Here is a 17796-nt window from a genome sequence, read left to right on the forward strand (position 1 = left end):
TTCTTCCAATTTTTTATTTAAATTCTAAGATAGTTAGCAAATAGTATAATATTAGTTTCAGGAACAGAATTTAGTGATTCATCACTTACATGTAATGTTCAGTGCTCATCTAACAAGTGCCCTCCTTTTTTTTTTTTTTTATGATAGTCACACACAGAGAGAGAGAGAGAGAGAGAGAGAGAGGCAGAGACACAGGCAGAGGGAGAAGCAGGCTCCATGCACCGGGAGCCTGACGTGGGATTCGATCCCGTGTCTCCAGGATCACGCCCTGGGCCAAAGGCAGGCGCTAAACCGCTGCGCCACCCAGGGATCCCATAAGTGCCCTCCTTGATAATCACCACCCACTTAGCCCATTCCCTTCCAACCTCCCTCCATTAACTCTCAGTTTGTTCTCTATCATTAAGAATCTCTTATGGTGGGGATCCCTGGGTGGCTCAGTGGTTTGGCTCCTGCCTTCACTCCAGGGCCTGATCCTGGAGTCCCGGGATCCAGTCCCACATCAGGCTTCCTGCATGGAGCCTGCTTCTCCTGTCTGTGTCTCTGCCTCTCTCTCTGTGTGTCTCTCATGAATAAATAAGTAAAATAAAAAGAATCTCTTATGGTTTGCTTCCCCCCCTTTTCTTTTCCATACATATGTTCATCTGTTTTGTTTCCTAAATTCTGCATATGAGTGAAATCATATGGTATTTATCTTTCTCTGATTGACTTATTTCACTTAGCATAATATACTCTAGGTGCATCCATGTTGTTGTAAATGGCAAGATTTCATTCTCTTTGACGGCTAATATTCCATCGTGTATGTATACCACGTCTTCTTTATCCATTCATCAGTTGATGGACATCTGGGCTCTTTGCATAATTTGACTATTGTTGATAATGTTGCTATAAACATTGGGGTACATGTACCCCTTCATAAGTTCTGTAAGTTTTGAATATGAGCAACAATGTCTTAGTCTGTTTGGGCCGCTGTAACAAAAAAAAAATCCTCTGCTTGTGTAAACTTATAGACATCATAAATTTGTTCCTCATCACTCTAGAGGTTAGAAGTTGAAGACCAAGGTACTGTCAGATTTAATGTCTGGTGAGAGACCACTTCCTCACAGTTGGCTGTCTTTTCACTGTGCCCTCACATAGTGGAAGAGGCAAGGGAGCTCTGTTGGGTCTTTCTTATTAGAGTACTAATCCCATTTATGAAGGCTCCCACCTCATGACTAAGCATCTCCCAAATGCTCCATCTCCTAATACCACCATATTGGGTAATGGGAATACTTGGCTCTACTCAGAACCAATAACTTGGGATGCAGAACACAGAGAAAACAAGGCCTTTATGTTCTGGAAGTAATTGCTCTTACTTAACGCCTAGAGATTGAATTACTTTCAACATATGAATTTGGGAGAGACATCAGTATTTAATCTATAGCAAACATGGAGGGTTTCTTTTATTCTTTTTACTCTTCTGTGTCTAGGATCAATTTTGGACAAGTATTAAGGCAAGAAAGCTTTATCTCCTCTTTGTGTTAGATCCAGAATGCGTAGATTCTGAGGATGGGCAACTATCCAGGATATCAAGACATTAAATCCTCTGTTTGGTAGAAATCTAATATATATGTTGTGAGAATGGGCAAGTACTTCTAGTTGCTCTGGACTTTTCCTCACTGCTTTCTTACTCAAAGGTCCCTAGAACATAAACAAGTGGAGCCACTCCTGGGAACAACAGGCCTTTCCCTTTTTACTTCTTTACATCTCAGATCTCTAGGTTCCAAGTATGGACAACAACTTTCACTACAGTTAGGTCTTGTTCCCTGTTTATTGGCTTATACACCTCTAATTTCTGAGTATGTACATCTCTTTCAAGAGTTCCAAAGCCATGTCTCCACAGTTTGTTAGATCCCAAATTGGTAAGATTCAATTATGGGTACTAACACCTGAGGGCACTAAGACCTCATTTCCTATAACTGTTAGACACAAGAGAGACTAGTTATGGGACCAAGGTCTTGTCCCTTCTCTTTGTTATACAACAGTTCTTTCTGTTGCAAGTATAACTAACTCCTTGTCTCCTCTGCTTATTGGATCCCAAGTCTTGGTTCTGAATATGGGAAATGGCTTCCAGGTCAGCAAGGCACTGCTTGTTGGATTAAATACCTCTAGTTTTCTAATAAGTATACCTACTTCCAGGGCTTTAAAGCTTGTTTCTGCTGCTTGTTAGGTCCCAGATGTGTAGTGTAAGTGCCTGACAATTATTATTTTTTTTGTAAGTGCCGGACATTAAGCTCTTAACTGCTAAGGCATCCATTTCAAAGATATACATCTTATATAAATATATTGCCAGCTATGTGACACAGTACCAGCTATAAAACTAGATAAAGAGCCAGGCTGTCCTACTCATGATGTTTCCCTTTTAAGAAGCTCATAGTGACCTAGAAAACTGACTGAGGGACCGTGCTTTTCCTCCCCCATGTTTTAATTCCTGCTCTTATGTTGTAAATTTACCAATAGTGAACTTGTGAAACCCTAGGCACCCCACCCTCAATCCAATAAAGTTAGTACCCCAGGTTGGCTCATACTTTATCTCTCTCTCTTTATCTGTGACCTCACTATGAAGCCCTGAGCATGCAGTGTACACTCCAGGACCTGTGAGTAATAAACCTTGTTTTTATAAAGTTCCCTGATTCTTGTTGCCGAAGAGTGTTTTGCAATCATTTTAAAAACCACAAGCATCTGTCCAGCCACAATATTGGCTGCAGTTGGAGAAATGTCTGTGGGGGCTGCCACAAGTAATATGGGCCCAGGTGAGTCGCCCAAGAATTCCTTAGCTGAGACCAGCATAAAACAAAATGTCTAGGATTCAACTATGAGAACATACTTCCTAGGCACCCAGAACTTTTCCTATATATTTGTGGATCCAACGTCTGTAGGTTCGAAGTATAGACAGCTACTCACAGGGTACCCAGGGCTGACTTCCTCTCTTATAGGTACCAAAGTCTAGGTTCACAGTAGAGGTACAAATCCCAGCATGCAAAGACCTGATTTCCTCTGCTTGTTGGATCTTAGGCCTCTGGGTTAAAAATACTGGCCATAATTTGAGACTAAGGCCTTGTGTATATTTGTATAGCAGGACTTTAGATTCTTTTTTTTTTCCCTCTCTCTCTCTCATTAAACTTTTGTTTTAATGGGTCTCAAAATTCTGTGACAGATTTTTGGTAAAGTTTCTATTAAAAAGTACTGATTTTAAAAACTAATAACTTAAAACCGCCACACACACACACACACACACACACACACACAACAAATGGTCCACAAAACATTCTCCTTTCCTTCTGAAGGTTTTATGATGCATTATTATCATTAACCAGTCTTTTACTATTAAACTTAAATGGCCAATTGACACAAACAGTTCTGAGACCAGACTGGGGTGGCAGGTATTGGGGATAATATTCATTTAGCCTTCTGAGCTTTCTGGGCAGACTTGGTGACTTTGCCAGCTCCAGCTGCCTTCTTGTCCACTGCTTTGATGACACCCACAGCAACTGTCTGTTTCATGTCACAAACAGCAAAATGGCCCAGAAGAGGATAGTCAGAGAAGCTCTCAACATACATAGGTTTGCCAGGAACCATATCAACAATGGCAGCATCCCCAGATTTCAAGAACTTGGGACCACCTTCCAGGTTTTTTCCAGAATGACCATCTATCTTCTTCAGCTCAGCAAACTTGCAAGCAATGTGAGCTGTGTGACAATCCAGCACAGGTGCATATCCAGCACTGATTTGGCCTGGATGGTTCAGGATAATCACCTGAGCCATGAAGCCAGCTGCTTCCATTGGTGGGTGGGTCATTTTTGCTGTCACCAGCCACATTGCCATGACGAACATCTTTGATAGATATGTTCTTGACATTGAAGCCCGCGTTGTCCTCAGGAAGAGCCTCACTCAAAGCTTCATGATGAATTTCAACAGTCTTTACTTCAGTTGTAACATTGGAGCAAAGGTGATCACCATGCCAGGCTTAAGAACACCAGTCTCCACTCTACCCACTGGGACAGTACCAATACCAGGTAGATGCAAGGGCTTTTTGTAGATGTCCTGGAGAGGCAGATGCAAGGGCTTGTCAGCTGGACAAGTTGGTGGCAAAATGCAATCCAGAGCTTCAAGCAGTGTGGTTCCACTGGCATTCCCATCTTTACGGGTGACTTTCCATCCCTTGAACCAAGGCATGTTAGCACTTGGCTCCAGCATGTTGCACCATTCCAACCAGAAATTGGCACAAATGCTACTGTGTTGGGGTTGTAGCCAATTTTCTTAATGTAGGTGCTGACTTCCTTGACGATTTCCTCGTGTCTCTTTTGGCTATAGTGGAATCCATTTTGTTAACACCAACAATTAGTTGTTTCACGCCCATAAGCCAGAAGGGCATGCTCATGGGTCTGCTCATTCTTGGAGATACCTGCTTCAAATTCACCAACACCAGCAGCAACAATCAGACAGCACAGTCAACCTGAGATGTGCCTGTAATCATGTTTTTGATAAAGTCTCTGTGTCCTGGGGCATCAATGATGGTCACAAAATACTTGCTGGTCTCGAATTTCCACAGGGAGATATCAATGGTGATACCACGTTCACATTCAGCTATCAGTTTATCCAAGACCCAGGCATACTTGAAGGAGCCTTTTCCCATCTCAGCAGCCTCCTTCTCAATTTTTCGATAGTTTTTTTGTCAATCCCACCACATTTGTAGATCAGAAGGCCAGTAGTGGTAGACTTGCCCGAATCTATGTGTCCAATGATGACGATGTTGATGTGAGTCTTTTCCTTTCCCATTTTGGTTTAGGTTTAGTGGTGGTTTTCACAACACCTGTGTTCTGGCAGCAAACCCATTGCGAAAAAAGGAGGGCTTTAGACTCCTACTATGGGTTACTACTTTTAGCTTAACAAGGCCTATTCTATTCTGCTCGTTGGATCTCTGGTGTCTAGAAACCAATTTTGAGCAACAAGGCCTGTGTCCTTCGTGTTTCATCCCAGGTCTCTATTCAAGTTTGGGAAAATACTCCTGGGGCACCAAGACCTGGTCAAATCTTTGTTAAAAATGAGCTTCTAGCTTCTGAATATGAGCCACTAATCACCAAACATTAAAACTTAACAAATATATGCTTGTTGGGTGCAAAGTCTCCAGAATTAGAAAAAGAGAAACCATGTCTAAGGCATGAAAGTGTGTTTTCTTCTCCTAATTGGATCCCAGGTCTCTAGGTTCTGGATATGGGCAATTACTTTGAGGACACTATACTTTTCCTCCTCAGTTTATGGGATTCCAGGTAACCATGTCCTGAACATGGGCAACTACACTCAGTGCATCAAGACCTCACTTCCTTTGCTTGATGGATTCTGAATATTTATGTGCCAAGACCACATCTCCTCTGCTTGTTGGAATCCTGGTATCTAAGTTCAGACTATGAAGAACTATTTCTATAGCACCATAAAGTTGCATCCTTTGCTCTTTGTTTTCCAGGTCTCTAAGTTTTGAGTGCATATATCTTCCAAGGCATAGAAGCTCGTCTCCGTACTTTATGGTTCCGGTTTTTAGGAAGCAGCAGAACTCAAGGCACAACATTTTTGTGTCCCCCACTTGTTGGACTCCAGGTCTCTGGATTGCAAAAATTATTATATGCTCTTAGGGCACTAGATATATTTTCCTCTGCATGTCAAATATCATATCTTTAAGTTCTGATTATGAGCAAATAATCTCTAGGTACAGAGGCATAAGTTCCTCTGGTTTTTGGACTCTAACAACAGATCTCTAAGTTCTACTTCCTAAGTGTAAGAACCTATTCCTAGGGCATCAAAGCCTCTTCCCCTTGATGGATCTCATTTCTATGATTTAGAAAACTCTTTCAAGGATATAAAGCTATCTCCTTTGTTTGTCACACTGTGGATTTCTCAGGTAAGTATGGACAACTACTCACATGTGTCCTCTCCTTGCTGGATTCCAGGTCCGTATGTTTTCAATAGTGGCAACTTCTCCCCAGGCAAGGAAGTCTGATAGATTCTGCTTTGTGAACCTCAGGTCTTTAGAATCTGAGAGGTTGCAAGTACACCTAGGACACAAAGTTTTCTTCTCTGCTTGTTGGATCTCAGGTTCTGATTATGGGAAAATACCCCAGCACTAATGCATAGACCCCTCTACCTTTTGGACTCCTAGTATTTATTCTGGGGGTTGACCACTACTTCGTAGGGCTCTGAGTCTTTGTCTCCACTGCTTGTTTGATTTTATGAGCTGAGGTTCCAAGTATGTGCACCTATTTTCAGGGCACTGAGACCTTTTCTCCTCTGGTTATTGGATCAAAGTCTTTCTAAGGCCTTGCTTCTCTGCTTATTGAAAACCAGTCCCCAGGTTCTGTCTAATACCCCCACACACAAAGGTTATGTTTCCTCCCTTGGTTGGATCTCATGTCCTTGTTCCAACTACGGACAACTATTACCAGGGCATTATAGCTATCTCTACTGCTTGTTTGAATCAAGTTATTTAGGTTCAGGTGAAAAGGATCCTATATGTCTAGGTTCCAAATAGGGTTACCTACCACTCAGGTGTCAAGGTCCTGTCTCTTCTGCTTGTTGCATCCCTGGCCTCTTAATTCTAAGAATGAGCCTCTACTCCATGGGCAACAAGACCACATTTCCTGTCCTTGGTAGATCTCAGGCATCTATAACTTCTCCAAAGTACACAGCCTTGTCTTCTCTGCTTGTTGGTCCTAGACTTAGGCTCCCAGCATAAGCAATTATTCTCTGTGCTCTAAGTCTTATCTCTCAAATTTGGGTTCCCAGGTATCTAGATTTCAAATATGGGCAATGACTTTTATGTCACAAACACTTTTTCACTCTATCATTGCTTTAGCTCTCATTTCTATTTGCATTTGATCCTAGAAATATTCTTGAGATCTTTTAACTTGGCTATATTTCCATATGTCTAGATGTTTATAGTGGTAGTGTTTTCTTTTCCTCAAAAAATCTATTCTGTCATATTTCCACTAATCAAATTTTTCTAGGTAACTAACATAAATGTTTACACTCCATTTTTTGTTCTGAAGTTTTATTTATTTTTAGGATTATAATTTTATTTTTGTATGTTTAGAGAATTAGAAAACACAGACAAGCATAACTAAGGGAATAATAATATCATTTCCCACTGCCCAAAGTTTATCAGTATTAATTCCTTAGAACATACATTTCCAGATCTTTTTCTATGCATGCACATATACATACATATACTCTTTTGCTAAAACATCTCCTCCTATAATTCTGTTTTGCAACTTGTGTTTTCCCCATCAGTGATAGCCACCTATTCAGTATCTATATATATTCACATAATTTAAAATCCAGATTTTATTCAGATTTTTCTCATTGTCTTCCAAGCAGCCTTGAAAAATTGTCAAAAGTATCCAAGCCAGGAATCTGCATTTATATTTGGTCTCTTAAATTGCTTACCTCTTAATTCTCTTTTTATCTGAGACTCTTTCTTCACACCATTGACTTGTAAATGAGACTAGGTCAGATTCTTTTCTTTTGATGACTTTAGCATGTTCTTCTGTTTCTTGTTTCTAATAACTCAAAGGTTATAAGGACCTAAGGATTTAGCTTAATGAAAGCACTTTTTAAAAAACTAAAATGTATCATGGTGATATTGTTTACTTAATATTGTGTCAGAAGACCCAAAATATCTGGTTAACTCTTCTAAGTTGTGCTAAGAGTGGCCACTGAAATTAGGATGATGTCAGTCAGGACAATTAAGGCTTTCCCCTTGTGGCAAGAAAACCATCTGGATGGTGTTGCTGTAGTTCCTAGTTCCTCATCAACCATTTACCTAATGGTTTAGCAGGAGTTGCCTGAATCAATGTTATTAGAATTTACCAAACAATGATTCCTTAAACATATCATTATTTCTACATTTATTATGAGGCTTGTTCTGGAAAGCATATCATCAGAATAGGTAGAAATATGCTGCAGTAACAAAAAACTCTTGAGGGGGATCCCTGGATGGCCCAGCAGTCTAGCGCCTGCCTTTGGTCCAGGGCGTGGTCCTGGCATCCCGGGATCGAGTCCCACATCCGGCTCCCTGCATGGAGTCTGCTTTTCCCTCTGCCTGTGTCTCTCCCTCTCTCTCTCTCCGTCTCTCATGAATAAATAAATAAAATCTTAAAAAAACCCCAAATAACTCTTGAATATTAATGACTAAAATAAGGTTTAGTTCTTGGTCATGCTATATGTCAAATATAGGTTGGTGGTAAGACCTCTGCTCTTACAAACACTGAGGCACTCAGGTTGATGGAGGCTCAAATTCAACACCTGCTCCCATGATTGTCATAAAGAAGAGAATGTTAGAAGGTTTCACAGTAGCAACTTACTGCTTTGGTCTGGAAATGATACATATCACTTCTATCCACAACCACTGATACCACCTTACTTCAAGAGGAAATAACAATCTTCCCATGTGTCTGGAAGGAAGGGGAACTATTGTTGGCACTATTACTGGTTATTGAACAAATTACTTTTTGCCTGCCACCTACCATACATTTTTCCCAACTGGATGAACAGTCCAGGAGGTAAGCAGTGATATCCTTACTCCATAGACAAAGAAAGTGAGGTTAAAAGATTTCTACAAGCTTACATAGGAAATATCAAACTCAGAATTCAATCCATGTCTTTATGACTACAGCTTACAGAGGAATCTTTTGGTGAGATGGTGGGATAAGAATATCTTCTTTCCTCTAGTCTTTCCCTTAGAGATAAGTCTTGGAGTTTGGGATCTCCTTAGGCTCTGGATAATCCTAGGTATAACTGCAGCTAGGATGAGGCCAAGGAGAATGATGATGATAATGATAACCTATATTAAGATGTTACTAGGCACTGTACTAAGTATGTTGCATCAATTGCCTCAATCTTTGAGGTAGCTGTATGAGGTAAATACCTTTAATGTCTTCATTTTAGAATAAGGCTAAATAACTTAGCAAAACTCACAAAGCTAGTAAGTTCAGAAACAAGATTTGACACACACATTTTGACTACAAAGCTTTTCCTCTTAATCATTGCAAACCCGATCAGTCAGTTCTGGCTTTGCCTTAGACTCTATTAATAGAGATAAGCAAATTTTAACAGATAAAAGTGTCTTTTATTTGAGACACTAATACATTTTATTTGAGAATGCATCAAACCTATAGCTTCTGCTGAAGGACTGGGTCCAAGTAGATGTTTTGTATTACATGACTCTCTTCCTGGCTCTGGTGACTAACCCAATGATGGACACTTTTCTCACAAGAGAGAGACCTTCGGTGTCCTGGGAATAGCCAAGGAGATTTTCTCTCTTAGGGATCAGGAGTTGGGGCATGGGGTTAGGCAAATAGTGGTGGGCCTTTGAGTCATGTACAAATAGATTAAAGCCAGATAAATTTATGGAGAAAGATCATTCCAAGAAAAAAGAATAGCAAGTGCAAATGTCCTGAGACAGAAACATGTTTGGCATATCGGAGAAGTAGCAAGGAAACCCATGTATTTGAAGTGAATTGGGTGAAGAGGAAAGTGGAAGTAAATGAAAACAAAGAAGGAGCCAGGAGTAGATCAGGCCTCACCTTGGATATTATTTGATGTATGATGAGAAACTAGTGCAGGGTTTTCATCAGTGAGAGAGAGAAGCTGAAACATATTTGAAAAGTATAATACTGGCTGCTGGGTGGAGAATGGATGATAGGGCACAGTAATGGAAGCAGAGGGTGCAGTTAGAAGGCTCCTGTATGGGCCCAGGTGAGAGATGAAGATACTTTGGTTCACATTATTGAAGAGGTGATGGGGAGTAGTCTAATTCAAGATAGAGCCAATGAGGTTTATTTTTGAATCGGATGTTCAATGTGAGAGAAAGAAAGGAGTCAAGGATGATTATAATGTTTTTGGCCTGAGTAACTGGGTAAATGGTGGTCTATTTACTGAGAGGAATAGGGGATGTACAAGGGAGATTCTACATTTGGCTTTGGACCTATTAAGTTTGAGATATTCTTCCAAGTGGGTTATTGGATATAGGACTATGGAATTTAGAACTGGAGATCTATATATCTTATGTCCTCAATTCTGAGATACACATTTTCTATATACTATCATCTCTAAAATCTGGTTACATCCCATTATCATTGGCTATCAGACAAGTTGTAGTTGAGACATAGTTATGACATCTTCTTTTGACACCTTTTAGTAAGATAAAGAAAATAATGGCATCATTGCATCATAGATTTAATACAAGATATCAAACTTGGGAGTTATTAGCATATTGAGAGCCATAAGTTAGATGACCCTTACTACCTGGGGAGTGTTGATAAAGAAGAGAGCTGAGGAATAAGCTTGAGTCATTCCAATATGGCAAGATCAGGAAAATAAGCTTGATGAGGGATTTCCAGTCACAGAGGAGGAAACTGGGAAAATGTGAAGAAAATGTCTCATTTATGAAGTTTGTGAGCAACTGTGAACATACTACTGAGAGTGTACACGTGGTGAGGCCTGATGAATGATGTGAAATTTGGCCAAATGACAGTCATTGGTAACCTCTGCAATAGTATTCTGGTGAAGTGGTAGGAACAAAGCTTTGCTGTGGTGGTTTAAGTAAGAGTGAGATGAAGTAGAGATCATTTGACAAATAAAAAACCCAGAGAAATGGATGGTTTCTGGAAAGGATATGTGGAGTTCAAAGGAAGGTCTTTAAAGCCAGGATCCTCAGCATATTTATAAGTTGACAGAACACATGCAGCAGAGAAGACATTGATGGAAGGGTGGAGGGGAGGCAAGGCAGGGACTAACCCCTGAGTGGCGTCATTGATAGGTGAAGGGGTGGACCAAGAGCACTAAGAATATTGTCTACCCATAAGACAATGGGAAGCTTTATCCACAGTAACAGAAGGGAAGGAGAAAACTACAAACATAGTTATGGAGGCAATTTTAATGGTGAGAATAGTTTCATCAGCTAGAGTGTTCCCAGTTATAATATCTGCTTATTAATTACTCCTAACAACAATAATCTTGTGGATGGACACAAGATTGGGTCAATGATGCATGTATAATCTCCAGGGCCACCTTCATCCTTCTACTTTGTTGCCACCAGCTGGCTGGCTTTTCTTCCTTAGGCCTGTTGTATCCTTGGTATCAGATGGCTGTGCAACACCAGGGGAAGGGGAAGGTCTGTGGCATAGATATGCAGTTGTGTGTCTCAGGAGTTCAGCCACATACTGAGTGGAGTAGATTCACCCAGCATTGAGGTTTGGCAGGCCAGCACAATGGAAAGAAAGAGGAATAAGTGATTACAGATTATGGCCAAGCCATATGCTGAGCTGCAAAATCGACCTTGGCAAAAAAGGAAAGTGAAGATGTGAGTCGAGACTTCTAGAGGAGTTGAAGTTTGTTTGCATAACTACTAGAGGAAGTGAACTAGGAGATAAGGTGCAGTGATCAGAGTCAGCAGCTCACAATTGTACTCTCCAAGGTAATTTCATGAACAGAACAGATCCTGGTGGTGAGTGCTCAGGTGGAGCAGGAAGCATGATGGTTAAAAATAAGGCCATGAGGAACTGAGAGACAGAGGTACTGAGTGGGTGGCTCCTGTGGTAGGAAAGGCCCTGAGAACAGGCCAGTAGTAGCAGTGGTATAAAGGTCATGAATAGGGTACTTAAATCTTCAATGAACATGGAAAGTGATGGATGTTCATTGAAGATTTAAGTACCCTATTAAATCTTCAATGAACATGGAAAGTGATGGATGGGGGATCCCTGGGTGGCGCAGCGGTTTGGCGCCTGCCTTTGGCCTAGGGGGCGATCCTGGAGACCCGGGATCGAATCCCACGTCGGGCTCCCGGTGCATGGAGCCTGCTTCTCCCTCTGCCTATGTCTCTGCCTCTCTCTCTCTCTCTCTCTGTGACTATCATAAATAAATAAAATAAAAAAAAAAAAAAAAAGAAAGTGATGGGTGGTGCCGTGGATTATTGCAATTAGGATCAGAGAGTGGTATAGTCTGATATCAAGTGTCTTAAAGAAGTTCAGTTGTGTTTTGTTTTTAAGTGAAGTGGAGCAATAATAGTCTAAAAGTGGCAGGAATCTGCTTCACATCCTAAGATGTAGGCATGTGGAAGAGTAATAAGCTATGCTTTCCTCAGGGGACTGCAAGTTTTCATTAGAACATAAGAACATAGTATAAGAATATGCCTGTAAATTCCACAGGGTTCAGGGGTGAGGGTTAAGGAATAGATAAGAAATAGGGACCTAAAAATAAAGATAAGTCTAGGGATAAGAATTAAGTTTAGGGGAATCCCTGGGTGGCTCAGAGGTTTGGTGCCTGCCTTTGGCCGAGGGCGTGACCCTGGAGTCCCCGGATCAAGTCCCGCGTTGGGCTCCCTGCATGGAGCCTGCTTCTTCCTCTGCCTGTGTCTCTGCCTCTCTCTCTCTCTCTCTCTCTCTCTCTCTCTCTATATATATATATATATATATATATATATATCGTGAATAAATAAATAAAATCTTAAAAAAAGAATTAAGTTTAGGAATATATGAAGCTTTAAATTTACTCATCTTTTTTGGGTTGTCATTGCCTGTGCTTTTGCAGCCATATCTAAGAAATCACTGCTAATCCAATGTCATATAACTTTCCCTCTATGTATTTTTCTAAGAGTTTTATACTTGCAGGTCTTCCATTTAAGTTTGATGCATTTTGAGTTAATTTTTATATATGGTTAAAGGTAAGCATCCAACTTCATTCTTTTGTATGTGGAAATCCAGCTTTCCCAGCACCATTTATTGAAAAGACCATCCTTTCACCATCAATGGTCTTTGCACCCTGTCAGAAGTCAATTGACCAAATATATGAGTGTTTATTTCTGGGTTCTGGGTTTTATTCAATTGATCTAAATGTCTATCCTTACGGAAGTACCACAGTTTGTTTTCTGTAGTTCTCTATCAGGAGATAGGAGTCCTTCAACTTTGTTCTTTTCCAAGACTGGCTTGTATGCAGGTTTTCATAAGATGTCCATTAGCAGGTTCCTTTCTCTTCTTAGTTTGCTGAGTTTTTATGAGATGTTGATTTTTGTCAAAAGCATTTTCTGCATCTATTGAGATGGTCTCATGGTGAATTATGCTTCACTTTGAATTTAAACCAATCTTGAATTCTTGGGATAAACCCCAGTTATAATGTATTATTCTTTCCAATCTTGCTGGAATCCTTTGGAAAAACTTGGCTAAGAATTTTTTTTAAAGATTTTATTTATTTATTCATGAGAGACACACAAAGACAAGCAGATACATAGGCAGAGGAGAAGCAGGCTCCCTGCAAGGTGCTGGATGTGGGACCCAGTCCCAGACCCTGGGATCACACCCTGAGCCAAAGGCAGACTCTCATCTGTTGAGCCACCCAGGTGTTTCTGGGCTAAGAATTTTTATATATAATGTTCATGAAGGATATTGATCTTCATTTTTCTCTCGATGTCTTTTTCTGGTTTTGTTATTAGGGTAATGCTGTGGTTATAGAATGAAAAATTTCAATCCTCTTCAATTTTCTGGGAGACTTTATATAGAATTGGTGCTATTTCGTTATTAAATATCTGGTAGAACCAGAATTCACCACTGAAACAATTTGGCTCTGGAAATTTCCTTTTTGGAAGGCTTTTAACTGCAAATTCAATTTTTAAAGTAGGTATAATCCTGTTCAGGTTATCCATTTTGTTTTGGTAGTGTATTACTGTTGTGGAATTAGTCCATTTCATATAAATTTGTCAAATTTGTATGTGTAGAATTTTCCTAGTATTCTCTTATCTTTTGAAGATTTTGTTTTTATTTATTTTATTTTTTTTAAATTTTTAAAAATTTTTATTTATTTATGATAGTCACAGAGAGAGAGAGAGAGGCAGAGACACAGGCAGAGGGAGAAGCAGGCTCCATGCATCGGGAGCCCGACGTGGGACTCGATCCCAGGTCTCCAGGATCGCGCCGTGGGCCAAAGGCAGGCGCCAAACCGCTGTGCTACCCAGGGATCCCAGACTTTGTTTTTAATATCTACACCCAATGTGGGGATTTAATTTACAACCCTGAGATCAAGAGTCACATGCTCTACTGACTGAGCCTGCCAGGTGCCCCTCCCTTACTCTCCTTCTTAAGTCTGTGGGGTTTGTAGTGATATCTTCTCTGGTAATCCTGATATTGGTAAACTGTCTTTTTTTTTTCTCTCTCTCTCTCTCTTTCTTTTTTTGGCAGCCTTATCAAATATCTTTTTAAAAAAGTAATTACTTTTATTTTTAAAAGATTTTATTTATTTATTCATGAGAGACACACAGCGAGAGGTAGAGACACAGGCAGAGAGAGAGAGAGAGAAGCAGGCTGCCTGACTGAAGCCAGATGGAGGACTTGATCCCAGGAACCCAGAATTAGAACCTGAGCAGGAAGCAGAGCTTAACCACTGAGCCACTCAGGCGTCCCAAGGATTTATTTATTTTAGAGGGAGAGCCAGAGCAGGGGGAGCCATGGAAGGAGAGGAAGAGAGAGAATCCCTGCTGACCCTGGCAGCTCTATCTCCTCACCCTGAGATGGTGACCTGAGCCAAATCAATAGCCAATACTTAACCATTGAGCCACCCAGGCACTCCTATTTTTTTTTTCCCAAAGCACCAGCTTTTAGTTTCTTTCTCTTCCTTCCTTTCTTTCTTTCTCTTCCTTTTCTTTCTTTCTGTCTTTCTTTTTTTTTTTTTTACCAGCTTTTAGTTTCAATGATTTTCTCTATTGTTTTTCCATTTTCATTTATTTTTCCTCCTGTATTATTTGTTCTCTCTTCCTGCTTTGGAAGTATATTGCTTTGCTTTTTCTAGTTTCTTGAAATGGAAGCTAAGGTCCTTGATTTTAGACCTTTCTTCTTTTCGAAGAAAATCAGTTGTTATAAATTTCACGTTCATCACTGTTTTGGTCGCATCCCATAAATCGTTATATTTTTATTTTTGTTCAACTCAAATAGTTCTATTTTCCTTGAGATTTCTTCTCCGACCCGTGAATTACCTGGATGTGTACTGCTTAATTTCCAAGTGTTTAGAGATAGTCCTGTTATTTTTTATTTTTGAAGCATGGAGCCCAATACCGGGCCTGAACTCCCCACCATGAGATCAGGATATCAGCCGAGATCAGGAGTCGGAGGCTTAATCCACGGAGCTACCCAGGTGCCTCCTGTGAGCTCTTACTGATTTCTAGTTTAACTCCATTATGTCCTATGACTTTAGTGGTTTTGTTCCTTAGGATTTGCTTTAGGGTGGTACTAGAAGTAGATTCCTCCTCTGAGGCCCCTGCTGCCAGCCGCGCCAGGAATTGTACTTAGGCTGTTAGCAGCTTTCAAGGGGGTATCCGGGAGGAGGCTCAGCTTGGCTCGGGTGTCACCAGAACCTACGCCCACCGCACCCCGAGAGCTCCCGGTCCAGCACGGCAGCTTCCGCGCGCTCCACCCCGCCCGCAGGGCTTCGCGAGCACTCTGCGGACCTCGACCCGGAGCGCCTGCGTGCGGCGGAAGTTCCGCCCCCACGCGCCTGCGGTTGGCCCTGCCCGCGGCGGCGGAAGTCCCGCCCCCTAAGCGCCTGCTGTTGGCCCTGCCGGCGAGGGGTGAAACCCTCAGAGGAAGATGGGCCGGATTGAAGGAAGGAGGCGGGGAGGGAGGAAGGGCGAGAGGGATCCTCTTCCCCATTGGCTGTCCCGGTGGAGCAGCCTCGCTGTGATTGGCTGGCCATCAGGGCGGTAGTCCGTGTCGGTCCGCCCCTGGGGTCGCGAGAGATACCGGGATCCCCAGGGCCGGCGGCGGACCCAGCGGCGGCTCCGAGGCTCTGTCCGCGCGCCGCCCGCCGGAGGCGGCGGGGCCTTCGCGTCAGGTCCTCGTGCCGGGGGATTGCGGGGGCGGCCAGCCGTGGGGCGGTGCGGGTCGGAGCCCGAGCACGGCCAAGCAGCGGGCGGCGGGCGTTGGTGCGGCCGCCGGACCTGGGCCTGCGCGGATCGCCCGCGCCGCGCGTCTCGGGCTGTGTTTCCATTTCGGAGTCATTATTGTTTTGGATTTTTCCGCAGATGTGACTTTGGGTGAATTTGTTTCACGCACCACTTGCTGGTACGGGATAAAGCGGCAGATGCAGGCTACTGTCACTTGTCGGGCTGTGGGCGTCCGTGTGTGGAAGGGACGGGGTGACATTGTGGCTGGGGCTCCCGTGCCGGTTCATGCGAGGGCCTCGCCCACACAGTGCAGGCGCCCGGCGAGTCCCGGTGCCATACCTGTGCTGGCCGTAGTCTGCTGGTCCTCCCCGCGTCCCTCGCCGGCTCTCTCTTCCTTTCTTCTCTCCTCCCCTCCCCCACCGTCTCTCTTCTCTCATCCTTCCCTTCTTTCTGCCGCATTAAACCTTCGGAAGGCTCTTTGTACCACTCTGAGAAGCTTCAGGTCTTCCAACATGTATGGTTTACCTGCAGGACTGACAACTGGGAGGAACCTGGAGGAAAGATGCCCTCTGATTCTTTCTGTTTGGCTGCCCAGACTCGACTCGATTCCAAATGGTTGAAAACAGACATTCAGGTAGGGTTTGACATGCTTTTTTCTTGGTGTGTTCCTGCCTCCATATTTAAATTTCTGGTTAAGGCTTTTTATGGGATAAGTAACAGGATGCGGATCGGATCTCGCCTATTAGAGAAGCAGGTTTATTTCCTATAATTTAAAACGAACCATTATCATGTCAGTTTTTATATAGATTGTGTGTGCCTGCATTTTAATTGCACTTACGTGTAAGTGCAAGTAACTTGAGATCTGGTTATGGAAACATTTGTTCTATTATTTTAAGAGGTCTGTATTATTCTTAACCATTTCTTGTTGACTGTTTAGTGATAGTTTTGAGAGGTTCAGTTATTTTGAGGGGAAGAAGTAACATGTAGTAATTATGTCCTGCAGAAACGGCCTCATTTATGGGACCCTATATTTGCGTTTCTAGGGAGACAAGAGTTCAGTTGAGCTGTATTTTAATTTTTTTTAAGATTTTTAAAATTTATCTATTCATGAGAGACACAGAGAGAGAGGCAGAGACACAGGCAGAGGGAGAAGCAGGCTCCATGTAGGGAACCGGATGTGGGACTCGATCCCTAGACCGTGGGATCACGCCCGAGCCAAAGGCAGACGCTCAACCACTGAGCCACCCCGGACTCCGAGCTGTATTTTTAGTATTTGGAACTGGTCTTATTAAGAGGCGTGTTCAGGTGTTTTCACATAAAGAATGTGTTGTCCTTAGACTTTCTAACGTTTTGATTTAATAATGTAATTGTAAGCTTGTCCAGAAATTATCAATTAAACAATAGCAGTAATGTTTCTATAGACTTTATTTTTTTATTTTTATTTTTTTTACCCCAAGTTAGTTTCCTTTGCAAATGATTTGGAAAAACTACTTTCGTAACTCTGTATTAACAGCAAAAAAAAGGGTCTGAAATATTTTGTACTGTAAATTGCTTCTTCTATTTCCAGAGATTAACCCATTTTAAGTATTTCTCAAGTAATCTCTACTTTTTTCAGTATAATCTTACATAGTGGATAACGGTTTATCAAGAGTCGTATATTCTGTAAGCACTTGGTTGTAGATACTTGCAGTGAAGTATTATCACCCCTCTTTTTCTTTCTTCTTCTTTTTTTTTTTTAAGTGTTGAGTCTCAGTAGGTGTGAGAGCCAAGTGCTTAGAGCTATGTTTTGGATTTTGGATTGTTATTAATGGGGTAATGTTAGATTAAAGCACAAAGATTTGGGT

The 17796-nt window shown here is 41.8% G+C and overlaps 1 protein-coding gene and 1 pseudogene across 8 annotated transcripts in view; one reads left to right on the forward strand and one right to left on the reverse strand.

The window, feature by feature from the left end:
- Positions 1–3409: 3409 nt before the first annotated feature.
- On the reverse strand, positions 3410–4836 carry LOC140595302 (elongation factor 1-alpha 1 pseudogene; annotated as a pseudogene).
- Positions 4837–15777: 10941 nt separating this feature from the next.
- HERC2 (HECT and RLD domain containing E3 ubiquitin protein ligase 2) overlaps positions 15778–17796 on the forward strand; it is a 240982-nt gene continuing 238963 nt past the window's right edge. For 3 of the 8 annotated variants that reach the window (XM_025982238.2, XM_025982239.2, XM_025982240.2), the window contains exons 1-3: positions 15778–15900; positions 16091–16130; positions 16484–16586. In XM_025982238.2, coding sequence (XP_025838023.1) covers positions 16515–16586 — 72 coding nt within the window. In that variant the 5' untranslated portion in view covers positions 15778–15900; positions 16091–16130; positions 16484–16514. Of the gene's footprint in view, positions 15901–15921; positions 16131–16483; positions 16587–17796 lie in introns of those variants that run through there. The other 5 variants (XM_072737018.1, XM_025982241.2, XM_072737016.1 and 2 more) reach the window with 5 other exon arrangements.

The sequence above is a fragment of the Vulpes vulpes genome, chromosome 14 (assembly GCF_048418805.1).
Source record: "Vulpes vulpes isolate BD-2025 chromosome 14, VulVul3, whole genome shotgun sequence".
Lineage (NCBI taxonomy): Eukaryota > Metazoa > Chordata > Mammalia > Carnivora > Canidae > Vulpes > Vulpes vulpes.